General features: G+C 37.7%; 2 protein-coding genes across 2 annotated transcripts; one reads left to right on the top strand and one right to left on the bottom strand.

Moving 5' to 3' along the window:
- LOC140950132 (vacuolar protein sorting-associated protein 37A-like) lies at positions 1 to 12,974 on the top strand. The gene is made up of 15 exons (XM_073399314.1): positions 1 to 202; positions 1,178 to 1,252; positions 2,367 to 2,448; positions 3,286 to 3,318; positions 3,721 to 3,821; positions 4,261 to 4,459; positions 6,053 to 6,147; positions 6,763 to 6,832; positions 8,344 to 8,401; positions 8,821 to 8,879; positions 9,460 to 9,528; positions 9,699 to 9,767; positions 10,661 to 10,685; positions 11,515 to 11,564; positions 12,823 to 12,974. Exons 1-15 carry the CDS (start codon positions 93 to 95, stop codon positions 12,880 to 12,882), a joined length of 1,155 nt encoding a protein of 384 aa, XP_073255415.1. The 5' UTR covers positions 1 to 92; the 3' UTR covers positions 12,883 to 12,974.
- Positions 12,975 to 14,868: 1,894 nt separating this feature from the next.
- Positions 14,869 to 20,856, bottom strand: LOC140950903 (uncharacterized). Its single transcript, XM_073400120.1, has 4 exons — positions 20,649 to 20,856; positions 18,848 to 19,842; positions 16,255 to 17,341; positions 14,869 to 15,237 (listed from the first exon to the last, which is right to left on the bottom strand). The coding sequence occupies exons 1-4, from the start codon at positions 20,854 to 20,856 to the stop codon at positions 14,978 to 14,980; spliced, it is 2,550 nt and encodes an 849-aa protein (XP_073256221.1). The 3' UTR covers positions 14,869 to 14,977.
- Between the last annotated feature and the right edge of the window lie 5,119 nt (positions 20,857 to 25,975).

The following is a 25,975-nucleotide window of genomic DNA, read 5'->3' as shown; positions in this document are numbered from 1 at the left end:
TGCATATTATTAGCTCAAAATCAAAATGGCGGACCAAATAGAGGCTAAATACTTCTGATGTTTTCTTTTCATTCTCGTGCATTTTTGGGAGTATGAGTTGGTTTTTTGGATCACAAAAGACATCGAAATCCCAGCTACCGCCAACAACTGCTTTGCAGCAACAAAGGATCAAACAGATTGAATCGTTACGAACTTTTCACAAGTAAGCTAAGCCAATAATAAGGCTAGGTTCCGCCTGTTCTGGGATTTTTGACGTTAAAATACTATAATTTAATTTAACTTAATAGTTTTACAATACAGAAAAACTACACATTGTAGGAAAACCCCTCAACAGGAAAAACCTAGAATAGCTCCCTCCGTAACTTATGAGGTTTACTTAGAATTTTTCTTTCAAGATCTAGAGCATTCATAAGCGACAATTGTCGCTCTCCGTCGATCACCCAAAATATTTACCCAGTGTTGCAGAACCCGAAACAAAGAAGCGAAATTTCAGAATTAGAAAAAGAGTAAAAAGTAGTTATCTATAAATTAAGCAAAATTTCATGTCGTCCATGATAAAAATAGAATAATTTTCGTTATAATTCTAATTTTTGTTATAGTCCTGCATGCATGACGTCCTGAAAATGACTTCGAAGGAGACCAACTTGTAAACTATGCAAAATTACCTCAGTATTAGCTCAAGGGCCATTGTTGAAAGACAGTTAACATTGGTTATCTTGTTAAACTGTCAGTAAGGCCTGTCTGAAATACAGTTGAACATCCATGTGTGACCACCTTGTCAGCAACCAAATATCTAAAAACCAAAATAAGTTTTCCCAGTCAAGACACTATGTTTAGAACCAGTGAACATGAACACCTCATATAAACAACAAACAAATCTTGTATTTTGACAGCATTTAAAATATTGTTGAATGCTCACTCTGAGAAGAGGCATTTCATGTATGTATATGTTACAGGTCAAATTTGATTTCAGGTTAATTTCCAATTAACCTAGGTTGATTCTCAATTTCCTTTGTTTCCTAGTCCTAATTCATGAATAATTAGGGTTAGGAGAAAAAAGAAATTGAGGATCAACCTAGGTTAAAGTTTTTTAGCCTGAAATCAAATATGTTCTGTAACATATACATGACAGTGTCCCTGTGGGTGTTGATCAATATTTTTGTTTTTGCATTTGCAGTATCACAGAAGTACAAAGAGATGTGGAATACAGAGTTACTTTCAAGTCAGGGACCTCAACAATTTTTCTAAACATGTATGAAATAATGTATTGTTTTCTGCAGTTTTAGTAAAGGGGGGTTTTCAACCTTGGGACCTTGTTACCATAATATAAATCAGGTAACACCATCTGCTTACAGCCTGCTAAATCCATTGTATCTTGAACATATTACATGCTGTATTGTCTTCTATAAGGCCTGTTTCAAACGTCGTGCTACTGCCATGCTAAGCTAGCTCGACTGTAGCTCGACTGCAGCACGACACTAGCACGACTTGGTTTCAGACGTCGAATTTAATTCACGCACTGACAGTTGAGTGGAACGGCTGTTGCCAAAAACAAAACACAAAAATAAAGAAATGGGTTAGCAAACTTTTAAATATATTCTAATGTATTTGGAACTTATGAATTGAGTTCGGCACGGCAGTAGCACGACATTTGAAACCAAGTCGAGCTACTGCCGTTTAGCATGGCAAGGCTTGCCGTGCTACACGGCAATAGCACGACTTGGTTTCAAACGTCGCGCTACTGCCGTACTAAAGTCGAATTTAATTTGATCAATTGAGTTTGGCACAGCAGTAGCACAACGTTTGACACGGGCCTAAGCCTGTCTTCCTAGAAAAGAAAGAGTAAGACCCAATTTCCTTGACTTCAAGACTAGCAATTCAACCATGCCAGTCAATTCTTTTAAAAGGATTAGACCTATGCATGGTGTCTCCCATGAAAGACCAATGATAACTTATTTAACTTTACCATTTAAACTGACTAGTATAGTGTCATTTTATTAAAGAATGGACTGAGGTGCCTACCTTGAAATTGTGCTGTACCGAAGTAAAAGACAGTCAAGTTTACAGCAGTTTGTTGAACTTCATACGTGTAGAACATTCACTGTATTTGAACTGTCATAACAAAAGCAGACAATAAAAATATTAACACATTTTTTGCTAAGGTTGAAAAACATGGTGCAATGTTATTGAGTGCTTAATTATTGCTATAATTTAGCCTTCTTTTTGTTCTTGTTATGTCCTCTCTTATTAAAAACTTGTGTGGATCATAATGTTTTGAGTTATAGATGTAAAAGGTCTGGCCATTTTGACTTCTTGTACCATATATGTCCTAACATTACAGTCATGTTTTGTGTTTATCTTTTCAGAACCTTACCACCACAGTTCCCAAATGAAAGACCCCTTGTCAAGGTTGCTCCACCCTTGGTACACCCATGGGTCAATGACCAGGTAGGATTCATCATTCACTGACTTTATACTGACTCAAACTAAAAAAAAAATGTAAAATATGTTGACACCACATACCTGTAGTTATGTACACTACACCCAGGTTGGGGTGATTGGGTTTTTACTGCCAAATATGGAATATATAGGAATTTCTCACCGTGAAGGTTTTGGTTTTCGAGCAGTTTACTCTGGGTTAGGGTATCGAAATCAGACAGTGTGGGGCCGGAATAGGGCTTCATTTTCCAGGAAACTGATCAATTGGTTGAAGATTTTAGTCTAGACTACTCTAAAAAAATTTAATTGGCAAATTTAATAGCAAAGAAAATGTCAACCTGAGTAATTTCTGGAAAATTATAGCGACTTTAAGATAAGGAGGGATTTTAGGAGTTTATTCTAATATAGGGTAGGCTAAGGGTTCGGGGGTCACAGTGGCACATCCCTACCCAAAAATTGCTAAAGTACCCTCACGGGTATGTACAGTCAATATTGGACACATTTTTTACCAGTAATTGCTTAAAGAGCATAGCAAGTTAATACTTAATTCCTATTATTTGGTGTACCAAAGCCTCATCATATCATTCCTCTAAAACTTGTGTTGTGACCCAAGTATAATTTGAGGGCTTTTTTGGAGAACTTTTATCATGGTTGTGAGATATTAACTTATACACAGGTAAATACAGTAATCTTCAACTGATTAGACATCACACCCCTTGTTGCTCAGTTGCAGATCAAGAAATAATTTGGTAGCTATCCACAGCTTTTGTATCAAGTATTACGCACTTACCTGTAGATGTAAATTTAACTTTTCTCTTTGTGTTTTTTATTTTTATTCATTTACAGATGGTTGTTGTGGGCTGTCCTGCTATTAACAATGTAAGGAAGTGTTCACTATATATTAAATTTTTATTATGTCAAGTCTTCACTTGCATCAATTTGCATAAAATATATTGGCCATTTTGTCAGTACAGAGCTTGTCTATTAAGTTAAATCAATTTATGGTTTATTTTACCTTTTCCCAGAGTTCATGTTAGTAATATCTTTTCTACTTTTTCATTTTTTGTTACTAATTCAATCCATTTGTTGAAAAGTCAAGGTAACTGATATTGGCTAACCATTTCATCAATGTAGTATTTTCAAAGTTTAAATCACCATTTTATTATGAGTATTTACAAGAAAACTAAGTTACATGTCACTTCTTAAAGGTTTAAGTCCTACATGGATGGGATATAGAAACGTGCAGTTGTATGATTTATTTGTTCCAATTTTATATTCTAGTTCTACATGCATTCTAACTTGGGTAAAGCCATCACTGATGTAGCCAAAGAATTTACTGATCACCCTCCTCAGTTTCTAGGAACCCCAGCATCATCACCACTGTAAGTTTAAAGGCTTATGCATAAACCTTTGTTCTCATATGCCGCTGATCTTCATGCAAAATAGCTTTCAGCATCCGCCTGGAATACTGTTCCATTATGAGAACAGAAGGTGCCAACAACTTTGGCTTTCCAAGTTTTTAAAAACTGTAAAGTTGACTTCAGTGCTTCAACGTAATTACTGCCTCTGGCCCCTAACATGTGTATTTTAACAAATACTCTTAGAAGAAACGAATAATACATTTATATAACTTTGATTGCCCCTAATTACTTGAAGATTCATAGTTTTTGGACAAAAGAATTTAGATGCAGGGCATCGTGGTTTAGGAGTCAGGACTGTGGACTCCTTGCAGTTTCCAAGGTCAATTCAGGCACTACCTTGGAAATGGGAGGAACTGATGTAATGAAATTTTGCTCTGTTTATGCAAATGACTTCTCATAGATTCCCAGCAAGTACCAGTGGATATCAACCCTTAAATCAATACAGCTTTCCTGGTTATCAGCCAATGTACACTCCCCAGTCATCAGTGCCTTCAAGTACCCCCTCTCTGTCATCACTTAGTCCACCACATAGTCAGTATTCACCACTTGCTGCTACCAGTAACATGGGGGCTATGCCACACTTGGTAGGAAACTCACAGGTATGGTTGAACCTCTATTAAGCGGCCACCTACTCAGGGCTCGAAATTAATTTTTTTGGATAACTAACCCTTTGGGTAAGTGGGCATAAATTTACCACCCAAATGATAAAGTTTATTATCCAAGAATCTGTTCTTGAACTTACAATAATATTAACTACTTAAAATTGTGCTAATAAATGGGGCAAACTAAAGTATGGATGGATTGGATGGGTTCAAAACATTGTTTGTTTAGACTCATCGAACTGTAACCAGGTGAATGCCTTTTTTTCACTTTTCCTGGAAAATTCCTCTTTCTTGTGGTCACCTGCAAATTAAGCTGCATTATTAGAAATACAAAGATAATTGCTGAAATGATTATTGTAAATGAAACCTCTATCAAGTGGTGGCAACCACCATCCCAGTGAGAGTTCTCTTGTTGTTGTCACCTCTGTTAAGGTGGCTGAACACAGTTTTGGCAGTTTGTGAGTATCTAGCTTTCATTTGCCAAATCATGGCAAGAGAAAGGTCGCAGCTCACAAGCTGAAACTTGGCAATTGAAAAATATACTGATGAAAGATTTTGATTGGCCGGTAAAGTATGACATTTTCATAGTTTCCATCCAGGCAACGTGAACGATAGAATGCAACCTTAAAATTTCACTTATGCTCAGTTTACATAAACTTTGCTCATTAGATTTTCCTATAAACTTGCACACAGCTTACTATAATTAATTATTACCATTTGAAACTAATTTGACCAAATTTTAACAGACGAGTCTTTAGATAATCAATAATATAATTGTCCTGTAATTATTAAATGTGTCACAAAATTCGTCCGTTCAACTTCCATTTTAAAGTACTTATTATTTAAAATATGATAAAAGTAAAACCATGTTAACACACACGCCGTCACGCGAGTTATGCTGACCGCCTGTAAAACTGTGTCCAGCCACCTTAAGCGACTATCAACTGCTTGATACACTTAGTTTTGTTTCACCATAAATACATTAACTCATTTAGTCCCAAGAGTGACCAACATCAATTTTCTCCAAACAATGCCAATATGCCAATATGTCATCAAAAAAACCGGTTATAAGAATAGACCTCTTTTTACTTTAGCTTGTATGTTTTGTTTTCCCAATAGAGGTCCCAGGAAAACCTGACCCTTTATCTTTTCATAATTTATGCATAGATATGCACATGAATAAGACAAAATTTGAAAGAAACAGTTCTCTAGCGTATCATCACGTGACCTGTATTGGGAAAACAAAATGTACCAGCTAAAGAGGTGTATTACAGTCAAACCCTGTTAATTACGGACACTGAGGAGGCCATAGAAAGTTTCCACATTAAGCGGGTTGAATTTAGAGAAAATGTAAGGGCTTCCTTTCCTCAGGGACAAAGCAAACTGTCCCTAATAATGAGGTGTCCCGATTAAGCAGGTGTCAATAAAGTGGGTTTTGATTGTAAAACAAATTATTTGATCATTAAAGAGAAAAAACTATGCTTTGATTTTTTATCAGTCTCTTAACTAATTCTTTAAGGAAATGTATGGAGATCAGAAAAGATAATTTGTATTTAAAGTGTGAAATAATACAAATAATTTATTCCTTAGATCACTCAGACCTCACCGTCAAGACCACCGATACCACCCAGGCCCACTCTTCCAGTCAAAAAAGTCAGCCCATTCCCCGAGCTGGAGAATTTAAGGTTTTTTTTAAATTATTTTAATACACATTAATTTTATTTCCAAATATTGTTTACTACCAGTAATTTGATTCTCAGATAATCAGTACAAATGCTGTTTAAGTTGGTCAATTTTGGATTGGCTTTAACTATTTTAGGTTTCAGTGTATCTCACTTTATGTATCTATCGTTATCTTGTTGGTTTTGTCAGCCTATTGTTTGACCTTTCGGTAAGGGAAATACCCGACAAATTCTCATATTTAGCCATTGCAGTGAGCAGTTTTGTTGCAGGCTGCCCAGTGAAGAAAACTTCTTTTGCGACAAAGCTGTGAGAGAAGACACTATTTCTTACAGCCTGTTCCAAGCTCCAAGATAGCAATGTGCAGATATTGTAAAAACTGATAATTTGTGCAAAAAATGCATAGGGGCTGGGGAGAGAAAGGCACGCATCCAATTTCCCATGACCTTGTTTTTGCGACATCTCTGCTATCTGAGAGCCTGGCATGGGCTATATTTTTCGCTACTCACTAAATCCTTCACATGACTGTAATCCAGCAAAACCACCAGTTACGCTGACTGTCCTATTTTCAGTCATGCCAACAAATCTATATCCAATATTGATTTTGATTTTATTCCTAGCCTAGAAGAGCTCAAGGATCTTAACGACAAACCTGAACTTATGAAACTTTTTGTATCAAAAGACGAATCAGTAAGTTATTAATCTTTACAGTCAAGGCAGGTCAAGCATACCCCTCAAGATTCTATTAATGAATTGATTATTTGAACAATGAATCCAGTAGTCATTGCCGTAACTAGTGTCAAATTCAAATCGGCATTCCTGCATGCGTAATGAGCAGTGAATACTTTAAAAGAAATTCTCTGTATCTGGTCAGATTGAAAATCTTTTAATGCTTTGAGGACATTTACATCAAATTCTGGGAAAATGAGCTGGTAGAAATTTAATAACTGCCTCGAACACGTGAATTCATGGCTTGTTATGCATGCAAGAATACAGAGATGAATCTGACATCTACAACTACGAATGGATTCCTACTTTCGAATAATAAATTCATTAATGGCATCTTGCAGGCTACGCTTGACCTGGCCTGACTGTAGTATTGTAACAACGATTTATTCTTCAAGTGTCAGCCCATACATATCCTATAAATACTTTTAAGACCTAGCTTCAAAAGACCTTTTATGGGTACTTAAAGGGACTATGTCAACAGGACATTGCTGTTTGATGTCAATTTGGTGCTTAAGTCGTTGCTTAGTGCCTTTACCATGTAGAGTTTGTCATGTGAACACGAATGTATGAAACTTCCATCATAATTCCATCAGGGAGCACTAACCATGATATTTTTGGTCAACTTTTTCAAGTTTTAATCCACGTCTATCCTTGCCATCCATAGTAACAGACCACAAGAAATAGTTTTAATGCCTAAATATAGTCTTTGAAAAATAACAATTGATACTAAGACACTTTTACCTCTTCAAAAAGAAAGCAAAAAGCGTGATATACCGTAAACCGTCTGCTTATAAGCACCCCCCCCTCCCACCTCCACGCCCCCAGCTATAAGGCCCAACTAACTGTAACCAAAAAAATGCATCCGATATTTTACGGTTGTAACACCCCCAGATATAAGCCCTTCCGTTTATAAGCCAGTCTTAGGGTTCGTACAGGTCATGGAAAACCTGAGAAGTCATGGAATTTAAGAATTTCATTTTCTAGGCCTGGAAAGTCATGGAATTTAATTGTCGGTCCTCAAAACTCATGAAAAATTAAAGTTTTGTTTGGTAGTTTAGTTACTGCAGATGATAAAGCAAGGACAAAGTAAGATAGAGAAGAGTAATTAAACAGCGCAAACGGCACGCAATTTGTTGGACACCAGAGTTTGTGTCTGTTGAACTGTTTAAGGTCCAAAAATACCCCAGAACGAAGGGGAATTTTACAAATTTTTGAAAGTGAGAACTTAACCTAAAGTCTTGGAAAACCGTTGAAAAGGTCATGGAAAAATTCGTGGAAAGTCATAGAATTTAAAGAGCTTAAAAGAGCAGGAACCCTGCTTTCTCAAACCCCCCTTACGAAGATGTATAAGCCTAGAGCTTCACTTTTATGCTGCAGTTTACGATAGCCCTTTTAAAAAATAAATTGTTTAAAAATATACTCAAAGCTTGAAATAAAGTAGTAACAAAAGTACATGTATTTTGTATCGACAGGTGATGAAGCTAGAAGCTGAAAAAGAAGAAACAATGAAGAAAAATGAAGAAATAGCAAGTAATTACTTCAAATTCATCATGTTTGCCCTCATAATTTTATAATTATTTTCACGTACATGTAATCAGAGACAACTAACTTTTCCGTAGTGGACATCTTGATATTGCAGACACAAAGGCTTATTCTCAGTTTGTGTGGTGGAACAAAGCTTCTCTAAGTCCCTTGTTTTCGGCTTTTTGAACTAATAAAAAAATAATGAAACAAGACGCTCAGAATTATGAGGCGATGTTTGACTTTGTTTTTGTCCTTGTTTTTTTCTTTACATTTCTTCAAATGCAAAATTGCAAAAAGCGGTTTTAAAGGTGCTTGATATTTTCCATGTAAATCACACTTCAATTTACTAAATCGAGAAGTCATTACCTTGTTTCTCTTTGCTATTTGTCTGTGATGAATGTTACTTTTTCCCTTTTCTCCTGCAGGATTTAATTTGTCCCTTAAACCAAAATTAGAAAACAGCAAAGACGAACTTTTAAAAAAGGTATGAATTTTTACTTTACGTGTTCTCTTAATTAGAAAAGAAAACAGAACAATGTGCAACGAAAAAAATCACCGTGACATTTATATTACTATAAATATGCCTTCTATCGAAGATATAGTCACGTGAACCGACAATCCTCGCCAAAAATCCTTGAAACACCTATGCACGTCCCTTTTGCTCTGCAATGTTGAGATGTGATTGCAAAGTTACGTGGCTACAACAACATTACAAATGGCAGGGGGGGGGGGGAAGAAAGGGAGCAGAATTTTCCAAAGTGTTTCAAGGTTTTTGTCTCAGATTGTAGTTAAATTGCTGTTACTTCTAGGAGTCTCCTGTGGCTCATGATCAGTGGTAGTGCTTCAGGACCAGTGACCAAAAGTTCATAGGATTTGTAAGGGATTCTTTCTGCGACCTACATGGAGTCTGCGAGCCTGCGAGCCTGCGTAGCAAGCATTTTTGCGCGACTAGTTCCTAGGCAATCTGCGACAGTGATCTCTGTTAACCGTATAGCTTACGAGAGTGTGGTTGTGGAAAAAAAGAGAAAACCTTAAACTGTGTAATTCTGATTGTTGTTTTGTAGTGTGAACGTCGATCTGAACTAAAACGGGACTTCGATAACAATACCAAAAAACAAAGGGAATTGATACAGGTGATGCTTATATTGTATTACAGTATCAGTCTATTTTGTTCCCAGGAATTTGCACTGGTTAGTAGTTATATGTGCAAGGAGAAGAGGCACGTTCCTAGCAGTGTGTTCGTACTTCGATTAAGAGTTTATTCTCATATGCTATCATAATAATATTGTTTTGTTATCCACAGTTATTATCCATTGCCTCGATACGACAACATCTAGAAATAGCAGCATCTGAGGCTGAAGAGGAATCCGAGGTAGGTTAGCTTTTAGCGAATGCGATTCGAATGATGCACTGATAATGTGGACTACGAGCAGTCTCTTTTCTGCTTGGTCTCTCGAGCAAAACGCGCGAGACAGGCAAATGACCACGCACGTGACTGAGGGCGCGAGGGGGCGAGACGGGAGAGGCACGCCTCGTTTCACGCGTCTCGCACGCGCGTGCACTCCCCTCACTAAATCTGAAGAAAACTGAGAGAGACTGCTCGCATCACGATACGATACAAATCGCGATACAAGAGCCAGGACAAAATACGCGATATGATACATTGTGGGAGCGCAAGACTGTACAGCTGACATTTGAAAAATAAGTGCGCATGCGTTTTTCTTTGCCGATCTTGTCCCCCAATCTCGAATAAGATGAATGGATGGTTTGCTTGTTAATTTGTTTCCTTCTTAAATTGCCTTACGAGGGCTAAAATAAATATTCGCTAAGGAATAATAAAGATCGCGATTTTCGCAAACTTGTCATTGTGGCATATTTTATTGTATCGCAATATTGCGATATCTTGACAGTTGTTCTTATAGCGATATTCGTATGAGAAGAGGTATCGCGGTTTACCGATTCCTCGGCGTATACTTGCAGCCCTAGGAAACATTATAAGTTAAAGCACCCTTTACAAGTTTCGGTAACACCCAACAAGTGTTGTCAATAAAATATCTGATCCTAAGGCCGTGATCGCTTTATAAGAAATTGTAAATACTTGAATAAAAAACTGGGGGTTCTCTTATGTACTGCTTCATCTTCTAGACCCGCAGTTTTAACGAGAAAAACAGTGATTCATTTTTAGGTGTAGCAAGTTTGAAAGTTATTTCGAGGTTAAAATCGTTCGTGTACTAAATACCATTGTCTCTTTTATCATTTTCAAAGGCCATTGCAGATGAATTTCTCTCAAGTGAGTATAAATAACTCGTTAACACAACTATAGATCTGTCGTAATGTCTATTAGCTGCTCGATCTCAGGGGCACCCAACGAGGATATAGTTCAAAACCACTTAACATAGCATTGTTGAACGTATTTTAGTATTTAAAAGGTAGATATAGGCATATTTTTACCCCCTAAGAACTTTTCATCTGTTCGGATTTCGTACCTGAAAGTCAAGTGATCCGAAAATTATAGGGATAAAAACTTAGCTTCTCGAAAATTTCAGCCTGGAAAAAGGCTCCCGAAAATTCTAGTTGGCCTTTTTTAGGGTCAAAATCCGTTAAAAATGGGCAATTATACTATTTTGTGGATGTTCGAAAATCCTAGGAGAGGCAGGCAAACAAGAAATTTGACAACAAATGTTCCGAAAATTCTAGATCTCAAATCGTCTTCCGAACAGATATTTTCCGAAAATTGCCGCTGGGTGCCCCTGCGATCTGTTTTCATTTTTCTACTCTTAAACATCCCTGATTTTTGGAGTTGCTTTCACTCCGAGGAGGGCCGTAGTAAATTGTCAAGAATAATCCTAATTTTCCTTTTGTGTGAACAGCAGATGGCATTTAAAAAACTACTAAATTTTCTATTTGGCCTGAATGCCTACAGTTACAGCTACCTTATGAAGATCTTTATAAATCAGTAGTTTTTTATTTTATATTTACATTTACCAACTTCCATCGTGGTTTACATTATTTTTGCGTTGTATTTTCTTCTCTCAAACATCGATTTTATTATGTTTGACATTAGCAGCATTTTTCTGCACTTCCATTGTCAATTTATTCAGCTTTTTTATCATGTATAGAACAAATAACGCCAGAAGAATTTATACAGAAATTTTTAGAGAAAAGAAAGGTAACTAACCGTGGTTACGGTCATCTCGCCACCAACGAGTACCGGTATTTAGTGCAATGGAACCATGAAACCCATCATTTTTGTCTTGGTTTAGCAACTTTTGACTATTTAAAATCGTAAAAATCCTAGGAAAGTAATCCTACGTGAGTTATTACAGAGTCATTACTTGGTGGCGAGTTGGTTGACGGCGAGTCGACTTTTTGGTGGTGATTTCTTTGGTGGCGAGATGACAGATTACCCTAACCATTAGTAATTGTACGGGTAAGGGACAGACGCAAGGGTCACAAGGGTTCGTACAGAGTTTTGATGCAAATCCAAACAATATAATTTTCTTTTTCCAGATGGACTTAAGGTTATGAAACAGGCGCCAGATCGATAGAGACCTTGACATACGCAGGAGAAAAAACTTTTCCTATGATGCACTGCAAACTAAAAGTAACCACAATGCAATGTGCGCATAACAGAGTTCTGAAAATTCTCTTTTTATGTCATTGAATGTTTTGGCTACAAAAGACACTTAATTTTAAAGATTTGACTACCACTATTTGAAAAAGAAAAACAGTTCACCTTTTTTCCATTCCTTCATTTTCCAACTTTTTTCCAGGTCTGGAATTTCAAAACTTTTTTGTAAGAATTCAAGTCTCTGAACGAACCCTGGGAGAAATCATGCTACAAGTGAAGGAATGACTGCTCATTCATATCCGGCCCTGACAGAAATTGTGCTGCCATGGGGGTTTTCCCTGTACAACCGAATAACTGATATTGATTTGAGATATAGAGGATATCACATGGCCGCGCACAGGTACGAAATTTCTCTTTAAGTGTTGAAAAACATTTCACGAGTGAGCGCAGCGAACGAGTGAAATATTTTTTTTCAACACGAGAAGAGAGATTTCACATCTCCAAGCGACCATCAACACAGTGACACTTAAAATTAAAGTGCACCTAAGTCCACTTGTGACCATCATACATCTTTCATATCACTCTGCCCTTTTTTTTGCTATTTGACTAATGCCCTTTTTTCTTTGACCAGTTGAATTTGCCCGAAATTTAGTTTACGGTCGTGCAAAATGGACCTAGGGCAAGCGAAGCTATGTTCTAATACCTTTTGAGCGGGGCGGGAGTTTTGGGAGACTGTTTGAGAGATTCCTTGTCCCCTCTTGTGACAAGGAAAAGGGTTGGGAAAATAAACAGAAAGGCGTGCAGTTATCAAAGGACGGTGCACAGTTCCAGTAACATAACTAGTTTTTTTTTTCAGTTGTGCCACAGTAGAAGAGCAAAGGAAGAGAAAATGCGAAATCTTCACACAAGATATTAGAGAAGGAATGCAACAAAAGTACTTGACTGTAATCTGAAAGAAAAGAACCTCGGGATGCTCATGTCAGAGTTTCAATTCCTAAGTGACTATTGTAAGGTTTCTAAATGTCAAATTTTTATTTCCAGTGGCTAACATCTTACTGCGAGTCCACAGAAATTGTTTTGGAGTGTCTCTGAAAATAGTGACTGAACAGAGCTTTAATAGTTTATAATAAATGAATTAATCATAAAATGATAGTTACCTAGCACAGATAACACTCAGATTTTGGTTTAGAGATGATCGTGGTTTGGACCAATATGAATAAATTGCCCTTAAACTGGCAAAATTCTTATTGTGCACATGTATGTTGTAGTTAATTTTTTATCTCTGGTAATTTTTATTTTTCTTTTGTTTCAACTTCATTAGCATATATTACCATACCCGAAAACAGAAGAAAAACAAAAATTACCTGAAATAAAAAATTAACTACAACATGTTCACTGATTTTAATGGTTACACAAACAGATTGCCTAAGGACATTCTGGCAAATTGTAGCCTGTGTTGCAAACATAATCTAAGCTAAGTTTGTAACATCTGTGAAACAGCACCAATATCCTTGTTCTGGGCCCTCAACAGACTCAACAATTTTCCTGACGTGCGCTTCGAATTTCCTTTCAACCTGATTGATAAAATGACAATGGCTTTTCAGAGGCCAACCATGGTGCGTACTCGAATCCTGATACACAAGTTGGGACCCAGAACAAGGATTTCAGTACTGTTTTGCAGACCGACTTAACCAAGGTTTAGAATTATTTGTGGCACAGGCTACCAAATTGTTTCTTTCACAAGATATCTATAACATCACAATGTGTCATTCTTACAAAGAAAGTGTTTTAATACTGATTAATTTAGATTTAAAAAATCAGTAATATGATTAAGCAGAACCAATGCAAACGGTAAATGTGTCCGTAACAACTCTGTGGTTAATAATTCTGGGGAAAATGCTTTACAAAACAACTGTTTATAATATTAAAAAATGTCAACAACAACAAGCCTTGTAAATGCCTCTAACACTCACAATCTAAAATAACTTGAATGATTTTCATAACTTTTGCCCTTGTTTCTGAACCAACACAAAATCATTTTTTTAAAGCACAGCAATGACCTTTTCTTAAAGCTTCTTGAATGGCTGCTGCTTCATGGGAATGCAGTAACTGCACAAGAGATTTGAAAACGAAAAAAAATTTGATCATCTTGAGCTTGCATTGTAAGTAACCAAAGCATAACTGCAAGAGTTGAGACAGGTTGATGAATGCTGGCCGTGATCTAAAATAACTTTCTTTGACATTAATTTTATCTGACCCTTTAACCCACAGTCTTGTCATCTGGGGCTTATAATTGAGTGGGTAAAATATTATGAACTGTGACCAGCTAACTTGTAATGGTACTTCAGACTGACATCTAAAGAAAAACTGGAATATATATCCATGCCATTCTTCAGTGCTTTCATCCGACTCACTGTAAGATAGACGCATCTCTAATTTCCACTCAAGTCACTAGTAAATCAATAATTTGTTCAGAAACGTCTTCTATACAGGCTACTCTAAGATTCACCCTCCCAGTGGTTTTCATCTTGGACAGAGATGACTATAGTTTAAATTTTATCCTGGATTTGGAATTTCAATGTTGGGACACTAAGTAAAGTGTCAATACATCATGTGTGTTTACACCTTCCAAGAGACACCTCAAAGTCAATTTGAGTGAAGCCTTCCAGATGCCCTGAGGCAAAGCATAATATGAGGAGAGAATCCCCACGATGAATTTTGAAATCCTTAAAAACTCTTACACTATCCTTTGGTTACCTACAACATGTACGGAAGCTATTTAATAAAATAATAAGTGCAAAAAGTTTTTTGACAAAACCTAATGAAGAAGTGGGAAAGAGAAAAACAGGTTTTCCATGCTGGGGAGAAGGGGGAGGGGGGACTTCCCAGTTCCTTCCCATTAAAAATACAACACTCAAAATGCCTTTATCCTGTAAGTCATGGAAAGAATAACAAATGATACGTTACTAAAACAAATTCAGTCAATGCCCAGGAATTATAATCAAGAATCACTAAGCTGACTTCATCATGTTGGTAGCCTTCTTTTCCAGGGACTGCAACAGTCCTCTCTGTTTACGAAGAAGGTCACTAATCTTGCTCTCTCGCAACTCCATATTTCTCTGTAAAATTTCATCCTCGTACACTTTTGGGGTGTTGAACTCACAACCAGGTTTGATTAACAGGTTGACATCAGTGCAGTCTACAATAATTTCATCTCTCTCCTTAGTTTCTCCAGTCTCAGGTGAAAGACTTTCCTGGTTGTATCTGCATTCTAAAGGGAAAAAAAGGTGGTGTTAATGACATGAAACAAATGCCATCAGAAATTTTTTGGTTACTAAAACTCACCTCTCCTCATTCCTTGCAGTCAGCCTCTATTTTTGCTTGGTGAAGTGAGCAAGTAAGTCGAGAACAAATTATAAAGAAATATGCTGCTAAAATTCATTTGGGAAGCAAGCCGGTACACAATCTGCTTCCCAGTGGACACAAAGAATAAGAACTGCACGGTGTTGCTTGTTAGAGTGAAGCAGTAGCTATCTCCCAGGTTCTTTTATAAATGATGGATGGTAAAAAGAAAAGAAAATCCTGTATAGGTCATTGTGAATGGCAACATTAATTGGAATCACCACATCTATTTTAATACTGAGAAAAATCCACCTTGAACATATAGCCTATCAAATCTTTTGAATAAAGCTCGCAGTAACATTACCTTCCTCAAGCAAAATTTATGGGATGCAGCTCGAAGAACACCCAGAGATGGAAAGATTAGCTAAAAAAAATTTAAATCTAAAATTTATGGGATGCAACTTGAAGAACACCCAGAGATGGAAAGATAAGCTAAAAAAAGAATTTTGTGGTGACTGACATTTCTTGGTTTGCAACCACGTGAAAAAGTGGCCATGTTGGGGGTGAATACAATAGTACTTTTTCTCGAAGAATTTACATGAAAATAGAGTTTAGTTCCTAGAGGGGAGAAATGCTTTTGTTCTTGACCACCGACGTGGCCGCCGCACGTCACGTGCAAACGACTATCATTTAAGAACGTATGGAAAATTGTAACGATTTGTATGGAAAAAATACTATGAAACCACCATAAAACCTCAGTATTAAGGATTAAAAAAACTATGCCTGTCAAATCTCTGGTATTTTGAGAGTCGTATCCTATAATTTTGCTGGCAGCAACATATTGTTGCATAATTTCATTGGCGCGTTTACACAAAATGACGGGAAAACGAAGTGATTTTGTTGACATTTTCATAAGCAATCATACAGTAATTTTTCCACTGCTTACCTTTTCTTTCCCTTTCCGACATCGACAGATCATCCAGACAACTTGTTACGTCGAAATTCACTTCTAGGACATCTTTCCTGACAACTTTTCGAGGCAAAGTTTTACAACGTCGTTTGAGAGAATCAACGTTGAACGCATGGATGTCAACCTGTTTTCTTTTTAGCTCTCCGCGGCTTGCTTTAATTTTATTCCCGACCTGGCTCTCGGAGATAAAGGCTGATGACCAACTGTTAGGCAGTTCGGGATAAAATGTTTTAAACTTAACTTTATCTGAACTCAAATGCTCAAACTTTTCCCCGGTAATCCTATCACAGAAGTCGCCTGAAGAATTATCCAAGGTTTGCCTATCTTTTGGCTGTTGGGTATCTCCAGAGTACACCACGCTAAATACAGAGGCATTACACTCAGCGATGCCCTTAGAGGGTCCTTCGGAAACACTTCCATATTTTGTGTGCGACGTTCGAGATTTTCGCAGTTTGGCGACTGTGGAGTTGGTAAGTTCACTTGCTAGGCCAGTTGGGGGCGAGGTTCGACTTTTTCCATACAAGAGTTCCATTTTTTCAAATAAGTTCATACGATAGCCATCCTTCGATAATTTTTCATCTGCCTGCTCGGAAATGATAGACTTTTTCATGCTATCTCTTGCGTTCATCGCTACCACTTCGCTAGTTTGATGAGTGAACTTTGCATCACTCTTTCTTGTTTCGCGCTTCAACTCCTTATTTGGTAGTCGCGATGACATTTTGACGGGCGTCGTTTTCTGAGGACTTCCTTCTCGAATGAAGTTTTCACTACCCTCGATATCCGTTGCGTCATTAGAAAGATGCTTGATTTCTTTCTGAAGTGTCGCAGTTTTCTTAACTAGGAGTGTCTGCTGTTTTCTATCCTCGCTAATCAAACGATTTTGAACATTGCTGATTTTCTGAATGCGATTTTGAATCATAGTTTTCTTCTTTAGCATCACTAACTGTTCGCGGTTTTGTGTCCAGGAATTTTTTCCCTCACATTCCGTGGAAGCAGTTGTCTTGATTTCACTCTCTGGCGATCCTTGGATAACACGTAATGGTGTAGGAGTACCGAATGGGACCTAAAAACAAACAAAATTACTAGAAATACGTGTATCGCAGAACCTCACAGGGCTTTGAGGAGAGTGGCCCATCAAGAAAAACTAAAGTAAAGCCTCGTGCAAACGGACGCAACATTGTTGGATCACGATGTTACATGTTGCGTCCGTTTGCACACCCTGTTGTATGTTGATGCATGCTGTTAGGAGTTGTTGCGCAATGTTTGAAACCAGTCAAACTTTGAGCTACGTACAAACGCACGCAACAGTAGTCTTTACACTAGAACCTAAATAAGCTAAGAAATATTTCAAGACAAGTAAATTTTAAATCCTCCAAGTAAAAGAAAGCTTCTCACACAACCTATCTTTTTTTTTTTTACTTCAGGTTTACTTAAGCCTATAGTTGGGTTTGTTGCATTCGTTTTCACTCAGCCTAAATGGTGATCTCTTTCCGGTTGGAGCAAATTCAAACCCAGTCACCCAGCTTTAAGAAGAAACTTTGCCAGGGGGGGAGTTGCCATTACTTGCCAAGCTGTACAATGCTAGTTTATAAAGCAGAATTTCTAGAAAGAGATTCAGTGCAAAATAAGTTTGTTTTCCTTGTGAAAAATATAAGGGCGTTTAAGGTGCCACGAGGAAGACGACAACAAGAACGTCAAAAAGCAATTGGTTGAATAGGCAAAACAAGAACTCTACAGGTGCATCACGCTTCTTTTAATTTGTACATTTCTTTGCCGTAACTGCACGACTACGACGGGGAAATGCCTAATTTCACGTTTTTTGGTGGACGTAAACAAGCGACGATTAAATTTTCTTTCTCTTTCTGAACTCAAATATGGTTCTAAATCTTAATAAGAGGAATTCGGCTCAAAAAGAGTTCGCTTGTATTTGACAAAGTAAAATCACGATAGAGATTGAAAGAACGCAAATTCACTTTTTAAGCGAAGTTTTCGTGGACTTATCCGTCGTGGTATCTTAAACTCGCTTTAGCGCTTTGAAAAAAAATGAAAGGCAGTACTTTTCAGTTATCGCAGAACAATCAAGAGGAAATCTAGGGTGTGAGGTCGGGGAATACTGATGACTCGTACACATTCTCGACCCCAGTGCTTACGGGTTTGGAAATGATCTCTCTCCTCTACATGCGCAGAAGAGCTCTGGGTCGAGATTGACTCGTACCACAGACTTTCAGAAACTGCACAATTTCGTACCTAAAAGGGTCTCACGTCATAATAATGGAAAAGGAAGGTGCGAGTGGGGAAAAATGCTGTCGGACACCAGCGCTATATATTGGATCCTATTGAACCACCGTGGTTAAACGTCAACCATAAACGTCTAAAGCCCTTTACATGTTTTCATTTTTTCTTAAATTTACTCAGTTCCCCTGAGTTGAAATGCTTCACCCCCGAACAAAATTATCAATGAATAATTATAAAACTATTTTTTCTTAAACCAAAAACTGCCGTAGACGAAAACCATATTGGTAAAGTATCAAAATTAAGATAGTGAAAATGAAACTGTTAATGCTCTTACCTTGAGGCTTTCGGCACCTAGACCGTCGCACTTATTTGTGGTGGTCGCAGATAGCCCCCTGTTTTCTTTATTGCAGTCTCTAGCACGGTTCAATGCTGTATTTGCAACAATATCGCAAGCACCCTGAGATGCGCTGGTTTGAGAGTCATTCTTGAGAATCTTGGTCATTAAGTGATGGCTGGACGCATGTTCCGCGGTTGAGAATTGAACAATTTTCGATTCACTCTTAATGTTGCATAAAGAATCCGACGTCGACTTGTTAAGAACATCATTTTCATGGCATTCTACATTGACGCATGTCTTGGGACCTAGTTGTTTTGTACATTCATTGTTTACTGTGGTCGAGTTTTCAGAGCATACAGACGTCCATCTCTTACAAGCTTGGTTAGCAACGGAACTTGACAAGTCGAGTCCCGTTTTAGCGAAATCGGACCGAATGTCATTACTCGGATTAAGAATATGGGCATTTTCTTGCATGGTGGGCTGGGTTTCAGGCAGAGAGTGCACCGAAATTATCTTGGGAAATTCACCGTGATCGTAGGCCAATCCATCGTGTCTTTGAGCTTTTCCACTTTCTGAATCTGAAGCTTGAAATCTAGTTGCGTGACTATTGTTACCCCGATAGTCAGTTGCGTGACATTCCATGTCTTGATATCTGGGTTTGTGACATTCTGACATTGCCTTACATTCAGTGGAGAGATATTTAGTTACGTGTCTTTCTGTACATCCATGTCCCGTTGAGGAACATCCGGTAGCCTCACACTCGATTCTGTAATCGGAAACTTGACACCTTTGACATCCGGTAGTTTGACAATCAAATCCCTTACATCCCATGCACTGATATTGCGATGTGTGACATGTAGCGCTCTGTAACGCTGCATTGTGGCATGCAGCAACCTCATATTCCGCAGTTGCGAGGTAACGCTCCGGCTGAAAATCCACAGATGACGCATATTTTAACTGGAGAAATGACGACTGGTGAGCAATATTTGTTGCTGAAGAAGAGAATAAAAATCTTCATAACTACCTATGGTCTTAGTAACTGCTCTTCTTTCTCACCTCAAAGAGGAGGAAAGCTGTATTAAAAGCTGGTGGCTTGCACTGGTACCTTCTCTAGACCGATCCATCTCTACTTAAACTACCCTTTCTACTACGGTTACAGGGAATTGTTTGGGAAAACAGGCTCTACTTTCGCTTCGCTTGATAAATAAAATTTTCTTCCCCGGAGACAGCAAAATAAAGCTTCGAAAACACGTGATAAAGAAATAAGGTATGCAATTAACAGTTTTGAAAGAATCAGTGAATCCCGTTTAATTTAGTTCTATCGCATTTTTAGCCTGAAAATGTATAGCTGTCTCTGTAAGTGGTAACTAGACAGTGCGCATTTTGAAGCCACTACACCCTCACTAAATCATCAACAGACCCAGTTGAATCCGGTATATCTTCATTGGGTTCTCGGAGAAAACGTCATCAATCAGGTTGGCTTATTTTATACTGAGTTTTTTTCTTTAGTTGTGTATCTCCCATAAAATCTAAAATGGGTGAGGGGCCTTACATCTTTACCGGTATGAAACGTTTGAAAATTATTGCTCTAGAGAGAAGAATTATGAAAAGATCTATACACTTTTTGCGAGATACTGGACGACTATTTACTTGCCGGAATATTCAAGAAGAAACACGATTGTTTGATCCAACGTCATTCAATCAAAAATAACAATTGTCGCTGATGGTTCAAAGTTGATGAAAAGCCAATAATGTTCATTGTCACGAGACGAATTATCACCAGGTACGTATGACTTACCCTTGGTGACATACTGCCATCCAAAGTAACTTGGGGAATACCAGTAAGGTTGTTCGTTTCCAGACCGCGGAGCCAGAAAAGTGTCCGTTCGATTGTTCACTTGAGAGAATGGTGACGACAAATATAAAGGCTTTGTTAAGTCAGGATTGATAGTTTTCACATCACATGAACATGACCTTCCACTGTAAATACATAACAAATGCATCATCTTGATACAACAGATACAACAGCAGAATAGGTACTTCTAGTTACTTTTACAAGTGCACAAGCGTTACACTACAATGAAGACGTTTTATTTAGCGGAGCGCGTTGGAAAAGGGACAGTCTCCAGCTCCGAGATCATCTATCGTGGCCAGCTCTATGGAAATTCATAGGGTCAAAAGAAAGCAATAACATAAAGCTTCGATAAAACGGACAACAAAAACATTCAACTTTGTTTTTGCAACATTGCTGCAAAGCGAGTTGTAAAGCGATGTAGCGCGCAGGCACGGATCCACACCGGTTTCCACCGTTTTACGGAAATCGGTCAGATTTTTCGTAATAAATATATTTTTGATAATAAAAGACACTTTCTTAAGTTTTAATCTGTTCAATATCCTGTCTGAGTGACTCGGAAACCCAGGAAAAGGGACTTTAAGGAGTTAAAATCCAAAACATTTCTTGGGGGAGCCTACCCCCGAACCTCCACTAGAAGCTTGCGCCTTCGACGCCTTCCTAGATCCGCGTCTGGCGCGTTTTACAACCCTAGTTCAAACCTCTTAACAGCCTGATTCGTTGCAAGACAGGTTTGATGTGGGTGGTAAAACGCACAACTGAACATCGCTATTCAACAGGGGCACCCAACGAGAATATAGTTCAAAACCACTTAAACATAGCATTGTTAAACGTATTTTAGTATTTAAACGATAGATATAGGCATATTTTTATCCCCTAAAAATTTTTAATCTGTTAGGATTTCCTAGATGAAAGATTAGTGATCCAAAAATTATAGGGATCAAAACTTACCTTTTCGAAACTTTCAGCCAGAAAAAAGGCTCCAGAAAATTCTAGGTGACCTTTTTAGGGTCAAAAGCCGTTAAAAATGGACAATTATACCATTTCTTAGATGTTCGAAACCGGAAGGAATGGATGAAGCTAGTTAATGGAGTTCGAATTCGCTCGAAATAAGCAAGGAAGTAAGCAAGCAGATGTTCGAAGATCCTAGGAGAGGCAGGCAAGCATGCGCACGAAATTTTACAAAAAATGTTCCGAAAATTCTAGATCTCAAATCGTCTTCCTAACAGATATTTTCCGAAGAGTTCAACGCCCGCAAGACTGGCTGGGAACACCAGCCAGAGGCACACATCGAGAATATAGTTCAAAACCACTTAATCATAACATTGTTGGACGTATTTTAGCATTTAAATGGTAGATATAGGCATATTTTTATCCCCTAAAAATTTTTTATCTGTTTGGATTTCCTAGCTGAAAGTCTAGTGATGCGAAAATTATAGGGATCAAAACTTACCGTTTCAAAATTTCAGCCAGACAAAAGGCTCCCGAAAACTCTAGGTGACCTTTTTAGGGTCAAAATCCGTTAAAAATGGGCAATAATACCATTTTTTAGGTATTCGAAAATCCTAGGAGAGGCAGGCAAACAAGAAATTTTACAACAAATGTTTCGAAAGTTCTAGATCTCAAATCGTCTTCCGAACAGATATTATCCGAAAATTAAGGTGTTTCGATACAGTTTTTCAGAGGCCATACCGATATTTTTCAATCGCCTTAAAAGTGGTTTTTTCCTTGTCAGATCGCTACAAAATTTTAACCAGTAACTGGCTATGGATTGAGATTTGTGAAAATGTAGTTTTAAATAAAATCGATATCACTATGACAACAATAAACAAAAAACTTTGAAATTGATAAAAGCCGAATTTTGTGTGATCTAGACCTGCTACTGAAAATCCAACACTAGGAACTTAAAGTTTGGTGTTTAGCAAACAATCTCCGAAAGAAGTAAAAAATTCTGTGTGTTTGAATTCGACTAAAACGAAAATATATTTCAAACCTTAAATTTTCAATAGCGGTGATAGATTATTTAATGAAAACGTTATAAATGACTCAAATTATTCTTAAGTAGCGTAAGAATGATACTTAATATCATATTTTGATGCTAGGAAATTTTGGTGTACTTTCGTTCATGCGATCTTGAAATCTAACCCGTTTTCTCACCACCTGTATAAGTGCAACTTCATTCAGAATTTGGACTTTTAGCGCTTTCTTGTATATCTCCAAAACGACTCGAACGAATTTTTTTTAAAATCTCTTCACATAATTTTCATAATGTATATAAAAATGTCTGTAACTTTCATTAAGATTGATTCACTGCAACACCTTGAAATTTCAAGAGAAACCTATCCTACGCACCAGTCAAAAATCTGCGTTACAATATTCACTGTTTTGACGTTATACTAATTTTTCCAAATTAATGCAGACAATACATATATCCATGACTAGTACATTTCAGTGTGAGTATTGTCAATGTTTTACATTCAAAAGATGCGATAAATTCAAACTAAAATGTACTAGTCATGGAGGTATGTATAGTGCGCATTATTTTGGAAAAATTAGCATAACGTCAAAACAGTGAATGTTGTAACGCAGATTTTTGACCGGTTAGTAGGATAAGTTTGTTTATGTTTGTTTATGTTTGTTTATTGTTTGTTTGCCAAAAATTGTACAAATGAAAAAAAATAAATCTAATTACTTAAACTCTCATGGCGAGGAAGCCCAAGAGGAAGCCACCGGGCTTATAAGGAATGGGCTCCCTCAGTTAAATAATAAGAACAAAATATCATCATAATTACACATGGGGAAATCAATGGCAGAGCTACAGTAAATCTTAAAATAAGTATATTAGATAGTCGTACTAATCATAGTTCTAGGCTAAAAAAGCGAAATGACAAAAAGAAAAAACAAAAACAAAAACGAAAGAAAATAAAAGAGCAAAGGAAGAAAAAAAAAAATACATATATATATATATAAATTACTATTTATGATAAGAGGAATGCTTTCAGCTTACAGCAAAAGGAAGCGTTTGTCCTGAAATTTCAAGGTGCTGCAGTGAATCAATCTTAATGAAAGTTTCAGACATTTTTATATACATTATGAAGATTATGTGAAGAGATTTTAAAAAAAATCGTTCGACTCGTTTTGGAGATATACAAGAAAGCGCTAAAAGTCCAAATTCTGAATGAAGTTACACTTATACAGGTGGTGAGAAAACGGGTTAGATTTCAAGATCGCATGAACGAAAGTGCACCAAAATTTCCTAGCATCAAAATATGATATTAAGCATCATTCTTACGCTACTTAAGAATAATTTGAGTCATTTATAACGTTTTTATTAAATAACCTATCACGGCTATTGAAAGTTTAAGGTTTGAAATATTTTTTCGTTTTAGTCGAATTCAAACATACAGAATTTTTTACTTCTTTCGGATATTGTTTGCTAAACACCAAACTTTAAGTTCCTAGTGTTGGATTTTCAGTAGCAGGTTTAGATCACACAAAATTTGGCTTTTATCAATTTCAAAGTTTTTTGTTTATTGTTGTCATAGTAATATCGATTTTATTTAAAACTACATTTTCACATATTTCCATCCATAGCCAATTACTGGTAAAAATTTTATAGCGATCGGACAAGGAAAAAATCACTTTTAAGGCGATTGAAAAATATCGGTATCGCCTCTGAAAAACTGTATCGAAACACCTTAACGTTGGGTACCCCTGACCAACGACCGGCTGCCGTTTCATTATTTGCGGAACAGCAATATGTCCGCCGAGGTCGGCAAGTCACATTATTGCGCAACAAAGGATAATGAATAATCTTCTTAAAATCAAATCTATTCTCTGTATAAGATAGTTTCAAAGAGACATTTTTCAATCGCCGATTTGGACGGTACGGGTCACGTACGTTTTAATGCTTCCCAAAGTAAACTGGGCGTAGTCACATCAACATAGCCCTCCCAGAATAGCACCATTTTCTGTTGATTTTTATGAACAGAAAAGTGGCATCCCCATCCTTATTCATTCACTTTTCACTTTGCGAAAGGTAATCAAACAAGGTAAGACGCAAAGCGACAATGGCACAAATTTTCCCAAAACAAATAATGTGGCTTTATTTGCAGCGTACTTGCAACGCGATCGCATTTGCCCGTAGGATTTTTTCAATATGTTTTTTGTACGCCAACAAATCTAACAAATAGCATCTACCCACGTAGACTGTGTACAGCCGCCCTCATTCCCCTAACATTTCGGGGACGGTTGTACGCAGGCTACCGCCCACGCGACAGTTACGGAAGACCCTACTGTATTATTTTCTCGCGCCTTCTAATTCCATTTCCCTAAAAGGCTAGCCTGCGAGCAAGGTATACATGCATGCAGAGTTTTTTTGTGTGTGTGCGCGGCGAGATACTTTGGCCTTTTGCCTACGAGTAAAAGCCTACGAGTACGTATCAGTGCGTAGCTGGCGGTTTGTCTGGTGAGAGGGAAAAAGATCGAGCGGCGAAGCTGCAAAAACAAGTGCAAAAACACGCCCAAACCAGAGGCGAGAAAAAAAGCCGAGAGAAAAAACCTCCTGCGGTTTCGCCCTAGCCTGTGCCAGGGGTGGCGTAGCCTACGTAGCAAGCGTTTCCAATCGAGTTATTGCGCGAAAGTTGAAGCGGTAGCAAAAAAACTTTCCCCTCCCCCTCCCCCGTCATTCATTTTTTTTTTGGTCTTGTCCCAGCTTTCTAGACGAACCTCGCGAGGAAACGCTTGCCACACAGGCTAGGGGTGGCGCCCTGTCTCTCCCCAGCCCCCGCGCGTTTTTCGCATTTCTTTTTACTGAACGATTTCACCACTATCTCGGAGCCTGGAACAGGCTAGTTTCGCCCCTCGTATCACATGCACGCTCGACAAATAAAACCGCCAAAAGTGGGAAGGTGGTGAGTTAAACACCGATAATTGCAATATTAAAACTCCGACATTTCGGCAAAGCTGCCTTCATCAGGGAAAACCGCCGCAAGCTACATTGTAGCCTACGAGACACGACGCGCGGAAAAGAAAGGGCCACTGTTATCCTTTGTAGTCTCTCTGTTCGCTTTGTGTGAAAAGAGACACAAAAGTGTGCGGTTTGCAGACTCACGATTCCTCAGGCTCTTTGGTCAGAGTTATGTAACAAGATCGCACCACACTTCCGTGGTTGAAAGGTCACTTTCCGCTCAAATTTACATAAAGGAAACGATTACTAAACCAGAAGTAAGATCAAACAATGTAGCTCCTCTGCGCCCTCGTGATGCTGATAT

The sequence above is a fragment of the Porites lutea genome, chromosome 10 (genome assembly GCF_958299795.1).
Source record: "Porites lutea chromosome 10, jaPorLute2.1, whole genome shotgun sequence".
NCBI lineage: Eukaryota > Metazoa > Cnidaria > Anthozoa > Scleractinia > Poritidae > Porites > Porites lutea.
Note: the sequence above shows the minus strand (reverse complement) of the source record. Positions and strands in the feature narration are given on the sequence as shown.